This window comes from Cebus imitator, unplaced genomic scaffold (genome assembly GCF_001604975.1).
Source record: "Cebus imitator isolate Cc_AM_T3 unplaced genomic scaffold, Cebus_imitator-1.0 Scaffold97, whole genome shotgun sequence".
In the NCBI taxonomy this organism is placed as follows: Eukaryota; Metazoa; Chordata; class Mammalia; order Primates; family Cebidae; genus Cebus; species Cebus imitator.
Window position 1 is genome coordinate 1,775,176 of NW_016107412.1, and position 17,072 is coordinate 1,792,247.

Consider the following 17,072-nt stretch of genomic DNA (forward strand, 5'->3'; position numbering starts at 1 on the left):
ACACTATAAGGCTATAGTACTCGTAACCAAACATGGTATTGGTACAAAAATTAACACATAGACCAAAGAAACAAAAAAGAGAATCCAGGAAGAAAGCCACACACCTACAATCATCTGATTTTTGACAAAATTAACAAAAATAAGGAATGGGGAAAGGATCCCCTATTCAACAAATGGTGCTGAGTTAACTGGCTAGCTGTATACAGAATTAAACTGGACCTTTACTTTACCCATCTACAAAAAATACCTTAACATGCATTAAAATTTTAAGTGTAAGACCTTAAACTATAAGGATCTTAAAAGGAAGCCTGGCAAACACTATTATTGACATTTGCATTTGCAAAGAATTTATGACTAAATCCCCAAAAGCAATTGAAACAAATACAAAAATTTTCGAGTGGGACTTTTTTAAACTAAAGAGCTTTTGCTCAACAATAAAGCCTATTAACAGAGGTAAAAAGGCAACCTTCAAAATGGTAGAAAATATTTTCAAACTATGTACCTGCAAAGGTCTAATATCTAGAATCTATGAGAAACGTAAACAATTTAACAGGCACAAACCAAATAGCCCCATTGAAAAACTGGCAAAAGGCATGAACAGACATCTCTCAAAAGGACACATACAAATAGACAATAAATGTGAATAAATACTCAACATCGCTAATCATCAGAGAAATGCAAATCAAAACCACCATGAGATACTATGTCACACTGGTCAAAATGCTATTAAGTCAAAAAAAAAAATAGATGCTGGTGATGCTGTGAAGAAAAAGAAATGCTTGTATATTCTTGATGGGAATGTAAATTAGTTCAGCCACTGTGGAAATCAGTTCGGAAATTTCTCAAAAACCTTATGGCTTTTGGTTTAATTTTGTATATGTGATAAATCACATTTATTAAATTGTACATGTTGAACCAAACTTGCAACCTAGGAATGAAGCCTACTTGATAATGGTAGATTAAATTTTTTTATGTGCAGCTTTATTTGGTTTGAAAGTATTTTTGAAGATTTTTGCATCTATTTTCATCAGGAATATTAATCTGTAGTTTTCTTTTTTTCCTTGTGTCTTTGGCAGGTTTTGGTATCAGGGTGATGCTGGCATTGTAGAATGAGTTGGGAGGAGCCTCTCCTCCTTAATACTTTGGAACAGTTTTAGTAGACTCGGCACCAGCTCTTCGGTGTACCATTAGACCCAAATCCTATTACTGATTATATATCTAAAAGAAAACAAATTGTTCTACCAAAAAGTTACATGCACTTGTATGTTCATTGCAGTACTATTCACAATAGCAAAGACATGGATTCAACCTAAGTGCCAATCAACAGTGAACTGGATAAGGAAAAGGTGGTATACATGCACCATAGAATTCTATTGAGCCGTAAAAACAGAATGAAATGATGTCCTTTGCGGCAGCATGGATTCAATTATGGGTTGTTGTCCTAAGAAAGTTAACACAGGAACAGAATACCAAATAATTCATGTTCTTACTTATATGTGGCAGCTAAAATTGCATAGCCATGGACATAAAGATGACAATAGACACTGGGGATTTAGAAAAGGGGAGAGGATGGAAGAGGGACAAGCATTTAGAAACTAACTATTGAGTGATATGCTCATTACCTGGTGATGAATTCTGTCATATTCTGAAACTCACAGTATACCCAGATAACAAACCTGCATGTTATATACGTCCTAAATAAAAAATTTGAAATTATTTTTAAAAAGTTGACATATGCCTCATTTCTTATTTGATCTATTAATAAAATATGGCTTTCCTCTGAATGTTAAAAATGTAAGAAACTGCTACTGAAATTTCCTTTTTTAATGTGACAGTCATTGCTTTTTAAAATGCAGACATGTTATTTTAAGTGATTCGCTCATTTGGTTAGAATAAAACTTTACCTCACAATAACATAGAAAGCATTTCTATATGCCAGGCACTACTCTCTAAAACTACATCTGTTTTCCAAATAAAGCAACTGAGCTACAGAGAATTTAATTGACTTTCAAAGATCCTAAGAGTAAGCAAGGTGTTAAATGTGACTAGAATTGAATCTAGGCCGTCTGTCTCACAGGCTGTATTCTAAACCTCAACGTCCTATGGCGTCTTTTGATGTCAGTGGTAATATGACACCTTGGACCAGAACAATTCTATTCATCTTAAATTCCTCAAATGGAATCATGGTTGCTTGCTGGAAGTTTAGACAAGAAAAGAATTGTAAACCACAACTGAAGAAAAACCTAAACTGTTTCTAATTGATGTGGCATGAATTAAATGTAAGAGAATTATGTATGAATACAAAGACTAACATGATTTGACAATATATTTACATAAAACTACAAGATAAGGAAAGTACAATAATATCTTCAGTCAACAAAAAATAATCTTAAAATTGTATACTTCATCTTTGGAGCAGACTTCTACTGACAATTTATTTCCTAACCTGCCTTTTTCCGAAAGCCCCTGACTTACTATATTTTAGTATTAATGCTTAGATTCTTAAACTTCTTTAGAATACGTATGAGCCTCTTGTCTCTGACCAAATGCTGTTTATGTGCAAGTCTGCCGTTGTTGATAGACTAGTTAGAATAAATTGAAATAAATTGGAATTTGTTTTTTAAAAAGTACAGATTGAGGGAGCTATGGTCTCTACAGTAAATTGTTCAAATATAAACAATGATATTGAGTGATTACCATGAATGAATTTGGTGGAAATTACTAGAAATGTTGGAAAGCCTTCATCAAATTTTATAATTCAATTAATAATGTCACTGAAGTACATAAAATATTATTTGCTCCCTTCATGGTAAAATCTGAAATCTGAAAATGATAATGTCAAGAGAGTAAGCACAAGTAGAATTTCCAGTTCTTAAATTGAAACTCAATTACTTGCTATATCCTTAAGTTTACTCAGTTTACTTTGCTTTTGTTCAGTCATTATCTTTTTCCATTACTTTGTGGACTGTAACTTTGGACCATACAACTTATATTATTGTTCCATTGATTTGATAAATTTCAAGATCAAACTTTGTCTTTTGGTTGAAGCGGTCAAAATGTAAAGCGAGTATCTATCTTAAGATTTCACTCCTGTGTGTGTTTTCCTGAAAATGAATATATGAAAGATTAACAGGAAAAATGAGAACAGTCTCTCTGCTGCTGCTTTTGACATGCAAATTGAAAACAGAATGCTTGTGTAGCAAATTTAAAGAGAACACAGTACCCTCTTTGAGAGGCCAAATTGCTTTGAACTTAGCAATTGATTCAGAGAGAGGGGGACAGAGTGAGTGAGAGAGAAAGAGAGAGAGAGAGTGTGTGTGTGTGTGTGTGTGTGTGTGTGTGTGAAAAAGAAAAGAGACTAGATTACTCTGAATAACCAAACTTATAATAGAGAAATGTTGACAGAAATAAAGCTTTCACAAAATCTGCAATTCTTCCTTGATCTTTCTGTGGAATCTCACCAACACATTTCAGGGCATACTGGGACCAGCAGAAGACTGTGAGAACCCCATTACCTTTTTTAAGCTTCAAATTCAAGGAGTCTATTTTTCTCTAGTAAATTTAATCCATGAGAGTGTATTTACCTTGGTATCTGGGATAGGAATTCAAGCAAACTTTTGTCCCTACAGACCATCAGTGATATTTCATGTAATTACTTGTATTCTTAATAAAAATACGTTTCGCAATTCCATGTATAACTAAGATCTGCCTGCACTGGACATTTGTGAGAACTAAGGATTTATTTACTATCAGTCTTTGGATCAAAGGAAAAAATAGAATAAACATTTTATTTAAATATATTCCTCATGAAAATAAGGATGCTATAAAAAGTAATTATGTCCATTCTGCCTGTAAGTTTTGCCAGACATTCTTTTAAGAAATTACCATAGAATTTCTCATTTTATCCTAGTTGTAAAAATATGAGTTAGTTGTACCTACTGTTATCCTCATTGATGAAATAGAAGTTGTTAATAGTTTGTCCAATATTACAATTATTTAGAGCCAAAGTCAGGATTTGAACTTAGGTTTTGAGACTCCAAAGCACATGTTCATAATCACTATAATATATTGGAAGTCCATTTATTTAACATCTTAAAACACTCCCCTAAAGATTTGAAATGGTTAAAGCTAAGGATTTGATGGATTATTCATTTTATTAATTTGCCATAGAGGAAGATATTTCCTAATTTAGCAAATAAATTAAATGATTATGTTAATTCAAATACTCTATTAGATGCCACAAAGTTCACTGATGATTATAGGCAGCTAGTAAAGAAACAGCTTAAAAATTCTAAGATGATAAACAGTCTGTGGATGTTTATTATAATTTAAACTTTAGTATTAGAAATTTCTTAGTTTTATTCCTTTAAGATACAATTTGGTAAAATCATAAAACAGTTTGGAATTCTAATAAAAAGTATAGACAATTAGAAGCAAGTGAACTTTTTCTGCTATTTTATTACTCTTTATTATTGTGAGCTCTCTCTAATCTTTCATAACTTGTTCCAAATAACCTCAACTTATTGCAGAATTATCTGCACCTTTCTTACTTTAAAGGTAGCCTTTCACATCTTCTGTTATAGCACTGATGACCTTATCTTTAGACAAAATATTTGTCCATTTTTCCTCATTATAGTAAGTATTCAGTTAATATTGTCTGTAAGTTCTTGGAAAATGAGACTTCAAATGAAATGATATGCAATGAAACCAATTTTAATATAGGCTAAACAAAATATACACAAGTTCCAGTAGCATAGTTGTGTTCACAAAAACATCACCATGCTTCTAAATAAGACCAAAATATTTCTTTTATTAAATATTGAAATAAATGTGAGCTATACATGCGTTTAAGAAAGGTTAAGCAAAACAAACAAGATTGTTGGTTTCCAGCTTCATCCATGTCCCTGCAAAGGACATGAACTCATCCTTTTTTATGGCTGCATAGTATTCCATGATGTTTATGTACCACATTTTTGTTGTTCAGCCTATTATTGATGGACATTTGGGTTGGTTCCAAGTCTTTGCTGTTGTATACAGTGCAACAAGGAATATACGTGTGCATGTGTCTTTATAATAGAACAATTTATAATCCTTTGGGTATATACCCAGTAATGGGATTGCTGGGTCAAATGAAATTTCTGGTTCTAGATCCTTGAGGAATCACCACACTGTCTTCCAAAATGGTTCAACTAATTTACACTCCCACCAACAGTGTAAAAGTGTTCCAGTTTCTCAACATCCTCTCCAGCATCTGTTGTCTCCAGATTTTTTTAATGATTGCTGTTCTAACTGGCATGAGATGGTATCTCAATGTGGTTTTAATTTGCATTTCTCTAATGACCGGTGATGATGAACCTTTTTTTCATATGTTTGTTGGCTGCATACATGTCTTCTTTTGTGAAGTGTCTGTTCATAACCTTCAACTGCTTTTTGATGGGATTGTTTTTTTTCTTGTAATTTGTTTAAGGGATTCTGGATATTGGCCGTTTGTCAGATGGATACATTGCAAAAATTTTTCTCCCATTCTGTTGGTTGCTGACTTACTCTAATAGTAGCTTCTTTTGCTGTGAAGAATCTCTTAAGTTTAATTAGATCCCATTTGTCTATTTTGGCTCTTGTTGCCATTGCTTTTCGTGTTTTAGTCATGAAATCCTTGCCTATGCCTACTTCCTGAATGGTGTTGCCTAGGTTTTCTTCTAGGGTTTTTATGTTATTAGGTCTTAACGTTTAAATATTTTATCCATCTGGAGTTAATTTTTGTATCAGGTGTAAAAAAGGAGTCCAGTTTCAGTTTTCTGCATATGGCTAGCCAGTTTTCCCAACACCATTTATGAAATAGGGAATCCTTTCCCCATTGCTTAATTTTGTCAGGTTTGTCAAAGATCAGATGGTAATAGATGTGGGGCATTGCTTCCAAGGTCTCTGTTCTGTACCATTTGTCTATATTTCTGTTTTGGTACCAGTACCATGCAGTTTTGATTACTGTAGCCTTGTAGTGTAGTTTGAAGTCAGGTAGTGTGATGCCCCCAGCTTTGTTTTTTTGTTTTGTTTTGCTTTGTTTTGTTTTTCTTAAGCATATCTTGGCTATGTGGGCTTTTTTTTTTTATTCCATATGAAGTTTAAGGTGGATTTTTCCAGTTCTGTGAAGAAGGTCAATGGTAGCTTGATAGGGATTACATTGAATCTATAAATTACTTTTGGCACTATGGTCATTTTCAAGATATTGAGTCTTCTTAACCATGAGTATGGAATGTTTTTCATCTGTTTGTGTCCTCTCTTATTTCCTTGAACAGTGGTTTATAGTTATCCTTGAAGAGGTCCTTCAAATACCTTGTTAGTCATATTCCTAGGTATTTTGTTCTCATTGTAGCAATTGTGAATGGGGGTTAGCTCATGATTTGGCTCTCTGTCTGTTATTGGTGTATAGGAATGTTTGTGATTTTTGCACATTAATTTTGTATCCTGAGGCTTTGCTGAAGTTGCTTATCAGCTTATGGAGATTTTGACATGAGACAGTTGTGTCTTCTAAATATACAATCATGTCGTCTGCAAATAGCGACAACTGGACTTCTGTTTTCCTAATTGACTCTTTCTTTTTCTTGCCTAATTGCTCTGGCCAGAGCTTCCAATACTAGTTGAATAGAAGTGGTGAGAGAGGGCACTGTTGTTTGTGCCAGCTACAAAGGGAATACTTCCAGTTTTTGCCCATTCAGTATGATATTGGCTGTCAGATTGTCATAAATAGTTTTTATTATTTTGAGCTACATTCCATGGATACCTAGTATATTGAGAGCTTTTAGCATAAAGCGCTTTTGAATTTTGTCAAAGGCCTTCTCTGCATCTATTGAGATAATCATGTGATTTTTGTCTTTGGGTCTGTTTATGTGAACATGGATGGGAACTTCACATACCCAGGCCTGTTTAGGGGGTTGGGGTAGTTAGAGGGGAGATAGCAGGGAGTAGGGGGACTAGGGAGGGATAGCATTAGGAGAAATATCTAAAGTAGATGACAGGGGATACAGCAAACCACCATGGCATGTGTAGACCTATGTAACAATCCTGCATGATCCCTACATGTACCCCAGAACTTAAAGTATACTAAAAAAGGTTTTTAAAAACAAGTTAGTTAATTATTTACTTAATCTGTTCCAATTCAGAGCCTACTGTCAAGGAGCCTACTAGCAGAGTAGTCAGGGCATAAGGCAAGAACCCACCCTGGACAGGACACCATTCCTTCTCAGGGACACACACACACACACACACACACACACACACACACACACACACAGTCAGTCACGCTGGTAACATGTAGCTATGCCAATGAATGTAGCCTGCACATCTTTGAGACGTGGGGAGGAAACAAGAGTACCCAGAGAAAACCCACACAGATTTGGGGAGACCTTGCAAACTCCACATAGATTGTGATGCAGGCCTGAAATCATTTTTTTTTTATTTTTTTGTCATTGTTACAGTGAAATGACATTGAGTAAAACAATGTCATTTCAAGGACCAGCTGTACTTGGATTTGAGAAAGACATTTGAAAAGTTTAAAAAAAAAAAGGAAATTAATTTACAGAGTATTGTTTTAATTTCATTGTTACAAATTTGATTGAGGCCCTTCCATCTTGCATTCAATAAACAATTGCTTGGTATCGACAGTGTGCCAGAAAAATCTGCCCTGGGGACATAACCATGAGGAATAGAAACAAAGTTGGTGTTATCACTGAGTTTTCTTTCTGTGAAGAATCAAATAATCATAAATTGATATTATGGGGCAGAGTTATGAAAGTATATATTGGGTAACCTTACCTAGTCAAGGGATCCAAAACTATTTTGCTTTGAGAAAATAGGAACATGGAAATAGATGAGACTGGAGAGAGAAGAAGGCCATATTGTGCAGGACTTTGTAGGTCACATAAAAATATGTTGGTTTTCATTCGAGAGTCATATTTGTGTTGAGCTGTAGTTTGCCAAAATATTTTAGCTTATAACCTAAAATAAATTGTAAATTATTCTTTTAAAAAAGCAAGTTTTTTTATAACGATTACTCTGCTTAAAGATAGAAAATTAAAGTCAAGTAAGGACAAGATTGACTGTAAGGAGAGTAGTTAGGGAAACCTATTTGATGAGGTAAGAGATAGGATTAGCCTGCTACCAATGCATGTTGAGAGCATTGGGTGGATATGACATGTTTTCTTTAAAAATTAAATTCAAGACTTAATGATCAATGCATTTTGGAATGCTAGAAAGATGGGTAAAGAGAAATGTGACGTCTTGGTTTCTGGCTTATGCGGCTTGGTGCAGAATTGTGCCATTCACTGAAATGATACATAATGGAAATGTCCATTATATATTATTATTTCCATTATATATTATTTAATAATATTGAGTGGACATTTCCATTATATATTACACATTTAATAATATATTATTAATACATAATGGACATTTATATATAAATATGAACATTTTGGTGTTTATATATTATATATATATTTGGTGTTTTGCATATTATATATAATAATATGAACATTTTGGTGCAGAATTGTGCCATTCACTGAAATAATATGAAAATGTCCATTAAGTATAATTAAATAATATATTAATAATAATTTATATTTTACATTATCTTTAATATATAATGTCCATTATTAAATATTGAAATGTCAATTGTTAATATATTATTAATAATTTATATTTTACATTATATTTAATTACATATAATGGACATTTCCATTATATATTATTTCAGTGAATGGTACAGTTCTGCACCAAAATGTCCCTATTGGACTATGATAGCAACTGGGATGTAATTTGGAGTGCTATGCTTAAGACAACTTTGAAATTTCAAGTACAGAAGTTGACTGTGCACACGGACCCAGGCTCAGAAGAGAAACCTGGGTAGGAAATTCAGTATACAAGTTATTAACATATCAGGGCAGTTACTATGCTAATATATTTTTGAAAGTAAATAGTTTCAAAATTGTATTGAAAAGAAGTTGATCAACCTTAAAAGAACATTTTGGGAAAAGGCAACAGTGGGAATTTTAATTCCTGGCTGCTCCTTCTCATTGTTAAGGAATGACCATATTTGGAAAATCCTACATTATTGCCTTTGTCTGACCTGTCTGTAAAATGCTCTTAAAATTCAGGCTACATTGAAAACAGAGCATCACAGGTTTAGTATCTGTGAGATCAGTAATTGTCTTTTTAATTTGTCTCTTTGGATTTTAAATCCCATCTATTGCATATGAATATATTTAAATATATGGTTTATTTTTAGCATTATGACAAATTCGCAGAAATAAGCCACACTGAGCATTCAGGTATTGGTATTCATATCCTGTACTTTACAATAAATTGGATATGGAAAATGAGTAGAGACCTAAGAGGTTAGAAACTTTAGGCATGAAAAACAATGAATTGGTGATTTAACCAGGACAGTCAAGGGTGAAATTGAATAGATTAAGGAGGTCTATTTCCAAGATACAGGTATCAGCAGCTAACCTGAATTTCCTGTGGCAGACAGATGATCTACAGACCATAGAGTAAAATCCCCCCATCCTCCAAATTGCTTTCTAGCCTTCCCTTTGATTTACATTTGGATATTTTGCATACATAGTATATCCTTGGCGATTACATCCCAAATTACTTTCTTTTTAAGACAATTCTAAATATACTTATTAAAAATGCTTTTGTGCACTTCAAAACTAATTAATTATACTTTCATGAATGCCTCATTTTAAAACACTTTGTTATGAACAATGTTATTAGTAGATTTATGTATTATGTGTCTGGCTAACCTCTTCTCCTTTTGTATTCAAAACCACACTGAGATACCATCTCATGCCAGTTAGAATGGCCATCATTAAAAAAATCAGGAGACAACAGACGCTGGAGAAGATGTGGAGAAATAGGAACACGTTTACACTGTTGGAGGGAGTGTAAATTAGTTCAACCATCGTGGAAGACAGTGTAGTGATTCCTCAAGGACCTAGAAATAGAAATTCCATTTGACATAGCAATCTCATTACTGGGTATATATCCAAAGCATTATAAATTGTTCTGTTATAAAGACACATGCGCATGTGTGTTCATTGTGGCACTGTTCACAATAGCAAAGACCTGGAACCAACCTAAATGCCCATCGATGACAAACTGGACAGGGAACGTGTGGAACAGGGAACATATACAACATGGAATACTATGCAGCCATAAAAAAAACAAGTGTGTGTTCTTTGTAGGGACGTGCATGAATCTGGAAACCATCATTCTCAGCAAAATGAGACAAGAACAGAAAATCAAACACCGCATGTTCTCATATGTGGGTGTTGAACAATGAGAACACATGGACACATGGAAGGGAGGATCACACACTGGGGTCTGTTGTGGGGGGGTACTAGGGGAGGGACAGCGTGGTTAGGGAGGTTGGGGAAGGATAACATGGGGAGAAATGCCAGATAAAGGTGACGGGGATGGAGGCAGCAAACCACATTGCCATGTATGTACGTATGCAACAATCCTGCATGATCTGCACATGTACCCCAGAATCTAAAGTGCAATTATATATATATATATATATATATATATACACACACACACATACACACACACAGTTTAAATTATTTTTATATTTATCCAGAAGTATCTGTAGTAAATTAAAAAATGTTTGATTGGGGAGGATTTGAAACCTAGTGGAAGAATAAAGCTTAGTGGGAGGTATCTAAGGGTCTTCTAGCAGGAGGAAATGTAGTTAAGCATCATCTTCTGGGCTGTTTCTGCTATTGAGGGGTTAGTGAGGACAGAGACTTCTGAGCAGCTCTTATGGAGTGGTTTTAATGGAAGTTTTTAGCTTAGCAGACTGCAGTTTAGAAAAAGTCAACATTCTTACAAGTCCAGTATCAGGTTCTGAGATTACCAAGATGAGTATGATGCAGGCTTGGTCTGAAGGAGCTCTTGTGAAGAAGAAAGACACATTAGTATTTTGCTAGTGAGGCAGTCAGTCCAATGGGATATAGTGCGTACTGCAGGAATACAGATAATGAGCATTTAATCTAGAATGACAAGGAGAAAGGTTTTCAAGAAGAGGTGATGCCTAGGCAGAGTCTTGAATGAGTGATAAAATTAACCAGAGGAAGAAGAGTGGAAAGTATATTTTAGCAGTTGATGAAACAAACATAAATTTGGTTTGGTATGACTGGAGAATTAACTTTGAGAATGGGAAAGGTAGAGTCAGAAAAGGCTGGAACATGAAGATATTATTTGGTTTAGATGCATAAAGCCTACCCTTGAAGTTAATAGTAAAAAACTGGGAAAAGGCTTTAAAATATTTATATCTAAATTCCCCCTTCTTTTATTTTTCTATATTCTGCTTAAATATTGATTTAAGCAGAATTAAATGTTGATTGAATATTAATATTGATTAAATATTTATTCTTCTACCAATATTCACACTAAAATATATTCTTATCAATTCTCAGTAGATATTATGGCATTGACACACAGTGGCATGAGTGTGTGTGTGTGTGTGTGTGTGTGTGTGTGTGTGTACATATGAGAGAGTGCATATCTTACAATACAGAATAGTGCTTTCTAAAGCCTATTCACTTCTATGTGCATAATAATTGGCAGAATTTTATAAAAATTAAAGAAATGTTGAAATTATTTTCCAAGTCACACAAAAATTTGGAAGGCTTTCATCAAAATTAATTTGCGCTAGGTACAACTATGTGAAATATCTAATTCTACAAAAAGAAGCAGATATTTGCTAGGCAGAAATAAAGGCAACAATGAATTTGATAACAAAATTTTCCTAAAAATACAAGGTGCATTCCAGCAACGGTAAGAGGATTCATGTAATTGAAGTACAGGTTGCACAATTCTCAGTAAAGGATATTGAGGCCATGTGAAGAAACTTTGTTCTTCTGATTTTTTTTTTTTTTCCTTTTCCCCAAAAGAAACATGTAAGGTTTTTTTTCAGAGGGTGCCGTTATTTTGCTTTTGATTTGGGTACATGAAAATCATTCTCATGAAAGGAATTAGGTGAATGCAGGCTGAGAACAAGACTTCTGGGAAATCAGTGAGGAAACTAAATCAAGACCAGAGATGACAAATAGTGTGGTGCTGAGCTCTGCAGGAGGACATAAAGAGAGGAAGAGGTTTAATGAGTATGAGATATTTTAGATCTAAAAATGTTATGACTTGCAATTCCTTGAATATTGACAGGTATAAAGAGAGAAAGTTTGTAGATCTTCCAGTTCCTTTGCTTCATATGAGAGAGTACACACCTTATAATACAGAACGTGCTTGCCAAAGGCCTAATTATTCATGTATATGTGGAGACTAAATGGCAAAATTTTCATAGAGAAGTATATAAACCTGAAAATCATTTTCCAGATAACACATGCATTTTGAAAACTTGAAGCAAAATTACTTTGCGCTGCTGTACAGGAGTGTGTCATGTATGAGTAACTGCATGACAGGGCCCTCTCAGTCTCAATTCCTAGGAGCATACTCTGTATCAGAGATGGACATTGGGCATCCTACCGGCAAAGCTTTCACATTTCATTTGTCATGGATATTATAGCTCATGATTCTATTTTTATGTTCATGACCATGTGATACCTGGCAGGATATTTTGAAATAACAAATTAATCATCGCTGTTGATTGACAGGCACTATTCTTAAAGTTTTTTTCAGCATACAGATAAGACTGTTCATAAACAATTCGGTATTTAGCTTTTCGTAAGAAACGTATCGATTTACTTTGTTATTTTGAAGTCTTTTTATACTGGCTTTTAAAATGCTAATGATGTGTATTATCCAGTGAATGTATTAATATGTATTAGAAGTACAAAATCTGATAGATTTTATATATTCTGTTTCAGCTCATCGTTAGATAATGTTATTGTATAATGCTTCTTATAGCTTTAAATCTCTCACTAAATATATACATATATTCTTTCTTCCTTTCTTTCTTCCATTCTTCTGATCTGCTTCCATTGATGACTCTATACTTTTGACTCCAGACTGGCAATATGAGGGTAAGATGACAAAAATTAAAACCCCAAACAACCTCATGAGCATTGCTTGTCTGTCTTTGTTTTATTCTCTTTAGAACATTATTAAAATTCTATTCACTCTCTCTAATTAGACCTTTATCACAACTGAAGTCCAATTATGTTTGTTGCTGTTGTGATGCTTTAATTACAATTTATCCTTGTTAGTCATCCCTTTATGTTATTTCTTTGTGTTAAATTTCCATCCCGTTATCTCTGTCCTGAAAGACTTCTGCTGTCCAGTGGTCTTTGCTGGTGTTTTCTCAGTAAGATTTGAGTAGTTTTGTGATTACAAAGTGACTGTACTTTGATGTGGTAAGGAATCTATGTGGTTATTATAACATATTTTTAAACAATATGATGTTAAATGTATTCATGATGCATATTAATTAGGTTGCAAGATTTTCCTTTTTAAATATTAATATACATCTCAATGAATTTTTTCTCAATGTGTGTGCCCCTGCAGTCAATTCTTATGTTTGGTTATTTTCTCTCTTTAGATTGCAAACTAGCTAGGGGAGGACCACCAGCTACCATAGTTGCTATTGATGAAGAGAGTCGGAATGGTGAGTGACTTTTTTATTTTACAAATGTCTTATCTAAGAGGGTTTCCTGCTATGAGTAGAGGTATTATGAAAGTTTCAGCCTAAATCCATGAATAATTCCCTTCTAGTAGGGGTTAAAATTATGTGATTCTCTGGAAATTCGTGTTTTATTTGAATATAAGAGCCTCATTTGATGAATAGATATATTTTGATTTGGAAGAAATTATTTGATTCAGAGTCAGCTCAAGAATGCATCTTGACATGGGCTGCAAGTTCAAAGTCATGTTTATAATCATCTAACAGAAACACAATGTACTTCTCCAAAGTGGATCACAAAATAAGCCTTACATTGCTAACTTACATTGACCAGGATCTGATAAGGATCTAGATCCATGGTAGATTAGACATGGTGATTGTGACTGATTAACAGGAAAATTGAATGTGCTTAGAAAGCAAGAACATGAAATAAGGCCACCAGCAGAGAAAGAAGTCTAAATTTTCACTTGGGCTGTCTGAAGTAATTAACGATTAATATCTAATTCATATGAAGTTCTTCTTTGGAAAAACCTTTTCTTCCTTATCATTAGTGTTTTTGTTCTATATCAGCCACCTTGACTCTGTAAACTTTAATGTAGGAATATTTAAAGTGTTTTCTACTCAACTGTGTAGGAGTAAAATGGTTATCTATTGGGACTGTATTTCTATTTCTAACTAAGTATGTAAATGTGGTCTGTGGCTCATTTTGTCTGCTAATTACATGGTAGACTCTTCCATTAACCTTGTACTTAATATTTATTTTAAAGTATGTTCTTCAGTTTTATATTTTTTACAAAATAATTATGTCAGTTGTCTTATTAGAAAGTGAATTTTTCTTGTAATTCAGTGTGCACATCTACAAGTACTTCGAAAACATGTAGAGCCAAGTCCTGCATCAGTTTACTTTTTCACGATTTATTGTGCTACATTATAGATGCTCCTTTTACTTACTTAAAGAATCAATACAGGTGTATATTCCTGCACCATCTTTGAAATCACTCAAAAACATCTACAGTATTGCTGGCCTCTGTTTAAACAAATTTAAGTATCAATAAAATTTTTGCCACATTAATTAATCACAAAAATGTGAACATTTCGATTATGTTTTTAAAATCTATCCTTACTGATAATAAAATCATATGGAGTTAGAGTCATTCTGATGCATTTATGTAAGTTGGAATTAAATTCCAAATGTGACTACAGTAGAGAAAAAATATGAAAATACTATAAAATATATACAGAAAGGATTCAGTCTTACAATGCTGAATTATAATTTACTTATAGTTAACTATTTTTAAACAAAACAAATCGATATTTTCTAAACGTTCCACAGTGAAAACAGTTAACCTTTTTAACCAGAAATAAAAAGTCAGTGAACATAATACAAGACATATCAACAGTTTTTTATCTAGTTGTTAACCATTTCACTTGAAAATATGAGCTGAGCTGAAATAAAGCATTTAGCTTTCCTAAGCAAATTAGTTTTAATGTGTGATTCTGTGTAGAGTTTATTTTGCCAACTAGGTAATTATAGCAACAGCAATGATGATAGTTTATTTCCTTTTGTGCTGATTAGATCCTACTTTTCAAAGGAGCTTAGGAACTCTAGAAAGATGTTGCCATAGCATTGCTGTACAGTAGCATGTGGTGAAAATTCAATATTTGTGCTTTAGAAGATAATAACATGATATAGTGTAGTAATGTTGTGCTCCTTACTTGGCATATTTTGTAGAAACTGCCGACTACACAGAAAGCTGCCAGAGTTATTTATGTGTCATTACAAGAAGTATAAATACGGATCTAGGGAATAAATGTTTTGCATTTCTCTTTTGCATTAAATTTCTAAATATATTGTGATCAAATGAACCTCTGCCAGATATTATAATGTAGTGTTTTCATTATTCTTGTCTTAAAAATCTAAAGGAAACTATCCATACAAATGTTTTTAAATTTTTCTTTAGGCAATCTAAAGTTCCCAATCACACTCTTATTTTTGGCCATGTTAGGTGGTTCATGCCTGTAGTCCCAGCACTTTGGGAGGCTCAGGCAGCTGGTTTACTTGAGTTCAGGAGTTCAAAACCAGCCTGGCCAACATGGCAAGACTCTGTTTCTTCTAAAAACACAAAAGTTGGCTAGGCGTGGTGGCACACACTGATAGTCCCAGCTACTTGGGAGACTGAGGCATGAGAATTGCTCAAACCTGGGAGGTGGGGGAAAAGGGAAGTTGTAGAGATTTGAGATCCTTCCACTGCACTGAAGCCTAGGCGGCAGAGTAAGATGTCTCAAGGAAGGAAGAAAGGGAGGGAGGGAGGGAGGCCGGGACAATTTCTCTGGGACTATTTAAAGACCTGCCACTAAGTGCTAGCCACATCAGAATCCTTGGCTGCTTATATAGCAACTATAGACTGACATTAAACAGGCTTTGGAACCACTCATTCAAAGTAATTCTAAGAATCTGCCCAAGTATACAGGCACTGCTACATAAAGAGAAGGAGAAAATGATTTTAAGTCATGGTTAGAACACACCACTGTGATTGTACAGAAATGGACAGATTCAGAGGCAAAAGGATATCACTATGGGAGAGATTAGAAGATTCATCCTAAGGGAGCTTCATGAATTTAAAGTTTAAAATATATTGTGCACTCTTGTAAATTTGGGAAATGAAAGGTAATTCTGAGTTACCTCCATAATTTGAAAGCAACATCAATCAAGGATGCCATCATGGACTCAGTGAAGAAGTTTATATTTAGATGGTATACTTTTTTGAAGTTATTTGGGGAATGAGTTCCTTGTGGAAATTTATCAGTGTAAGAGTGGAGGAAGCACCAAAGTTCAACTGCTGGCTTTAAAATAAAGCTCATGAAGGTTGTCTTTGTACAGAACTTTCCTAAGCCTATTTCTCCATCCTCTCTTCCTTACATGGACTCTCTTGAAGTCTTAGATTCTACCAATCCCAGTCTTTGAGGCCTTTCTTCTCTAAATTTCCTTTTACCTTAGACAGTTCTTTCACTTCTTCCTTTCCTCATGATCAAATAATGACTGTTAGACTACTGGCTTGCATTGCTGAGGCAACTGAGCTGTGAGTTTCTTCTCTGTTGACACTGAATATTTTGTTACTACCTTCACTTTTGAATAGAGTGGTGTAATCAACAGTACAAAGGTTCTTAGCAATTATTTGATAAAAATAGTGATTCAAAAACAACCTCAAAACATTGTTTGGACTTAAAATGCTTCCTACTGCAGTTTTCAAAACAAATATTCAAATACCAACTGTTCCTAAATTGAATTCCTTATATAATTCAACGAAATACAAGAATGTAATGTGTAGGAATGTATGGAAATATTTAACATCTATTCATCTATGACTACTTGATATGATTTTGACATATGTACTAAAACTAGCATTTATTTTATATTTATATTAGATAGTAT

At 33.9% G+C, this 17,072-nt stretch overlaps 1 protein-coding gene across 10 annotated transcripts in view; it reads left to right on the plus strand.

The window, feature by feature from the left end:
- PCDH15 (protocadherin related 15) overlaps positions 1–17,072 on the plus strand; it is a 1,323,555-nt gene that overhangs the window by 625,843 nt on the left and 680,640 nt on the right. For 5 of the 10 annotated variants that reach the window (XM_037741275.1, XM_037741277.1, XM_037741278.1 and 2 more), the window contains exons 4-5: positions 13,029–13,043; positions 13,559–13,624. In XM_037741275.1, coding sequence (XP_037597203.1) covers positions 13,029–13,043; positions 13,559–13,624 — 81 coding nt within the window. The remainder of the gene's footprint in view (positions 1–13,028; positions 13,044–13,558; positions 13,625–17,072) is intronic. The other 5 variants (XM_037741276.1, XM_017536355.2, XM_037741273.1 and 2 more) reach the window with 1 other exon arrangement.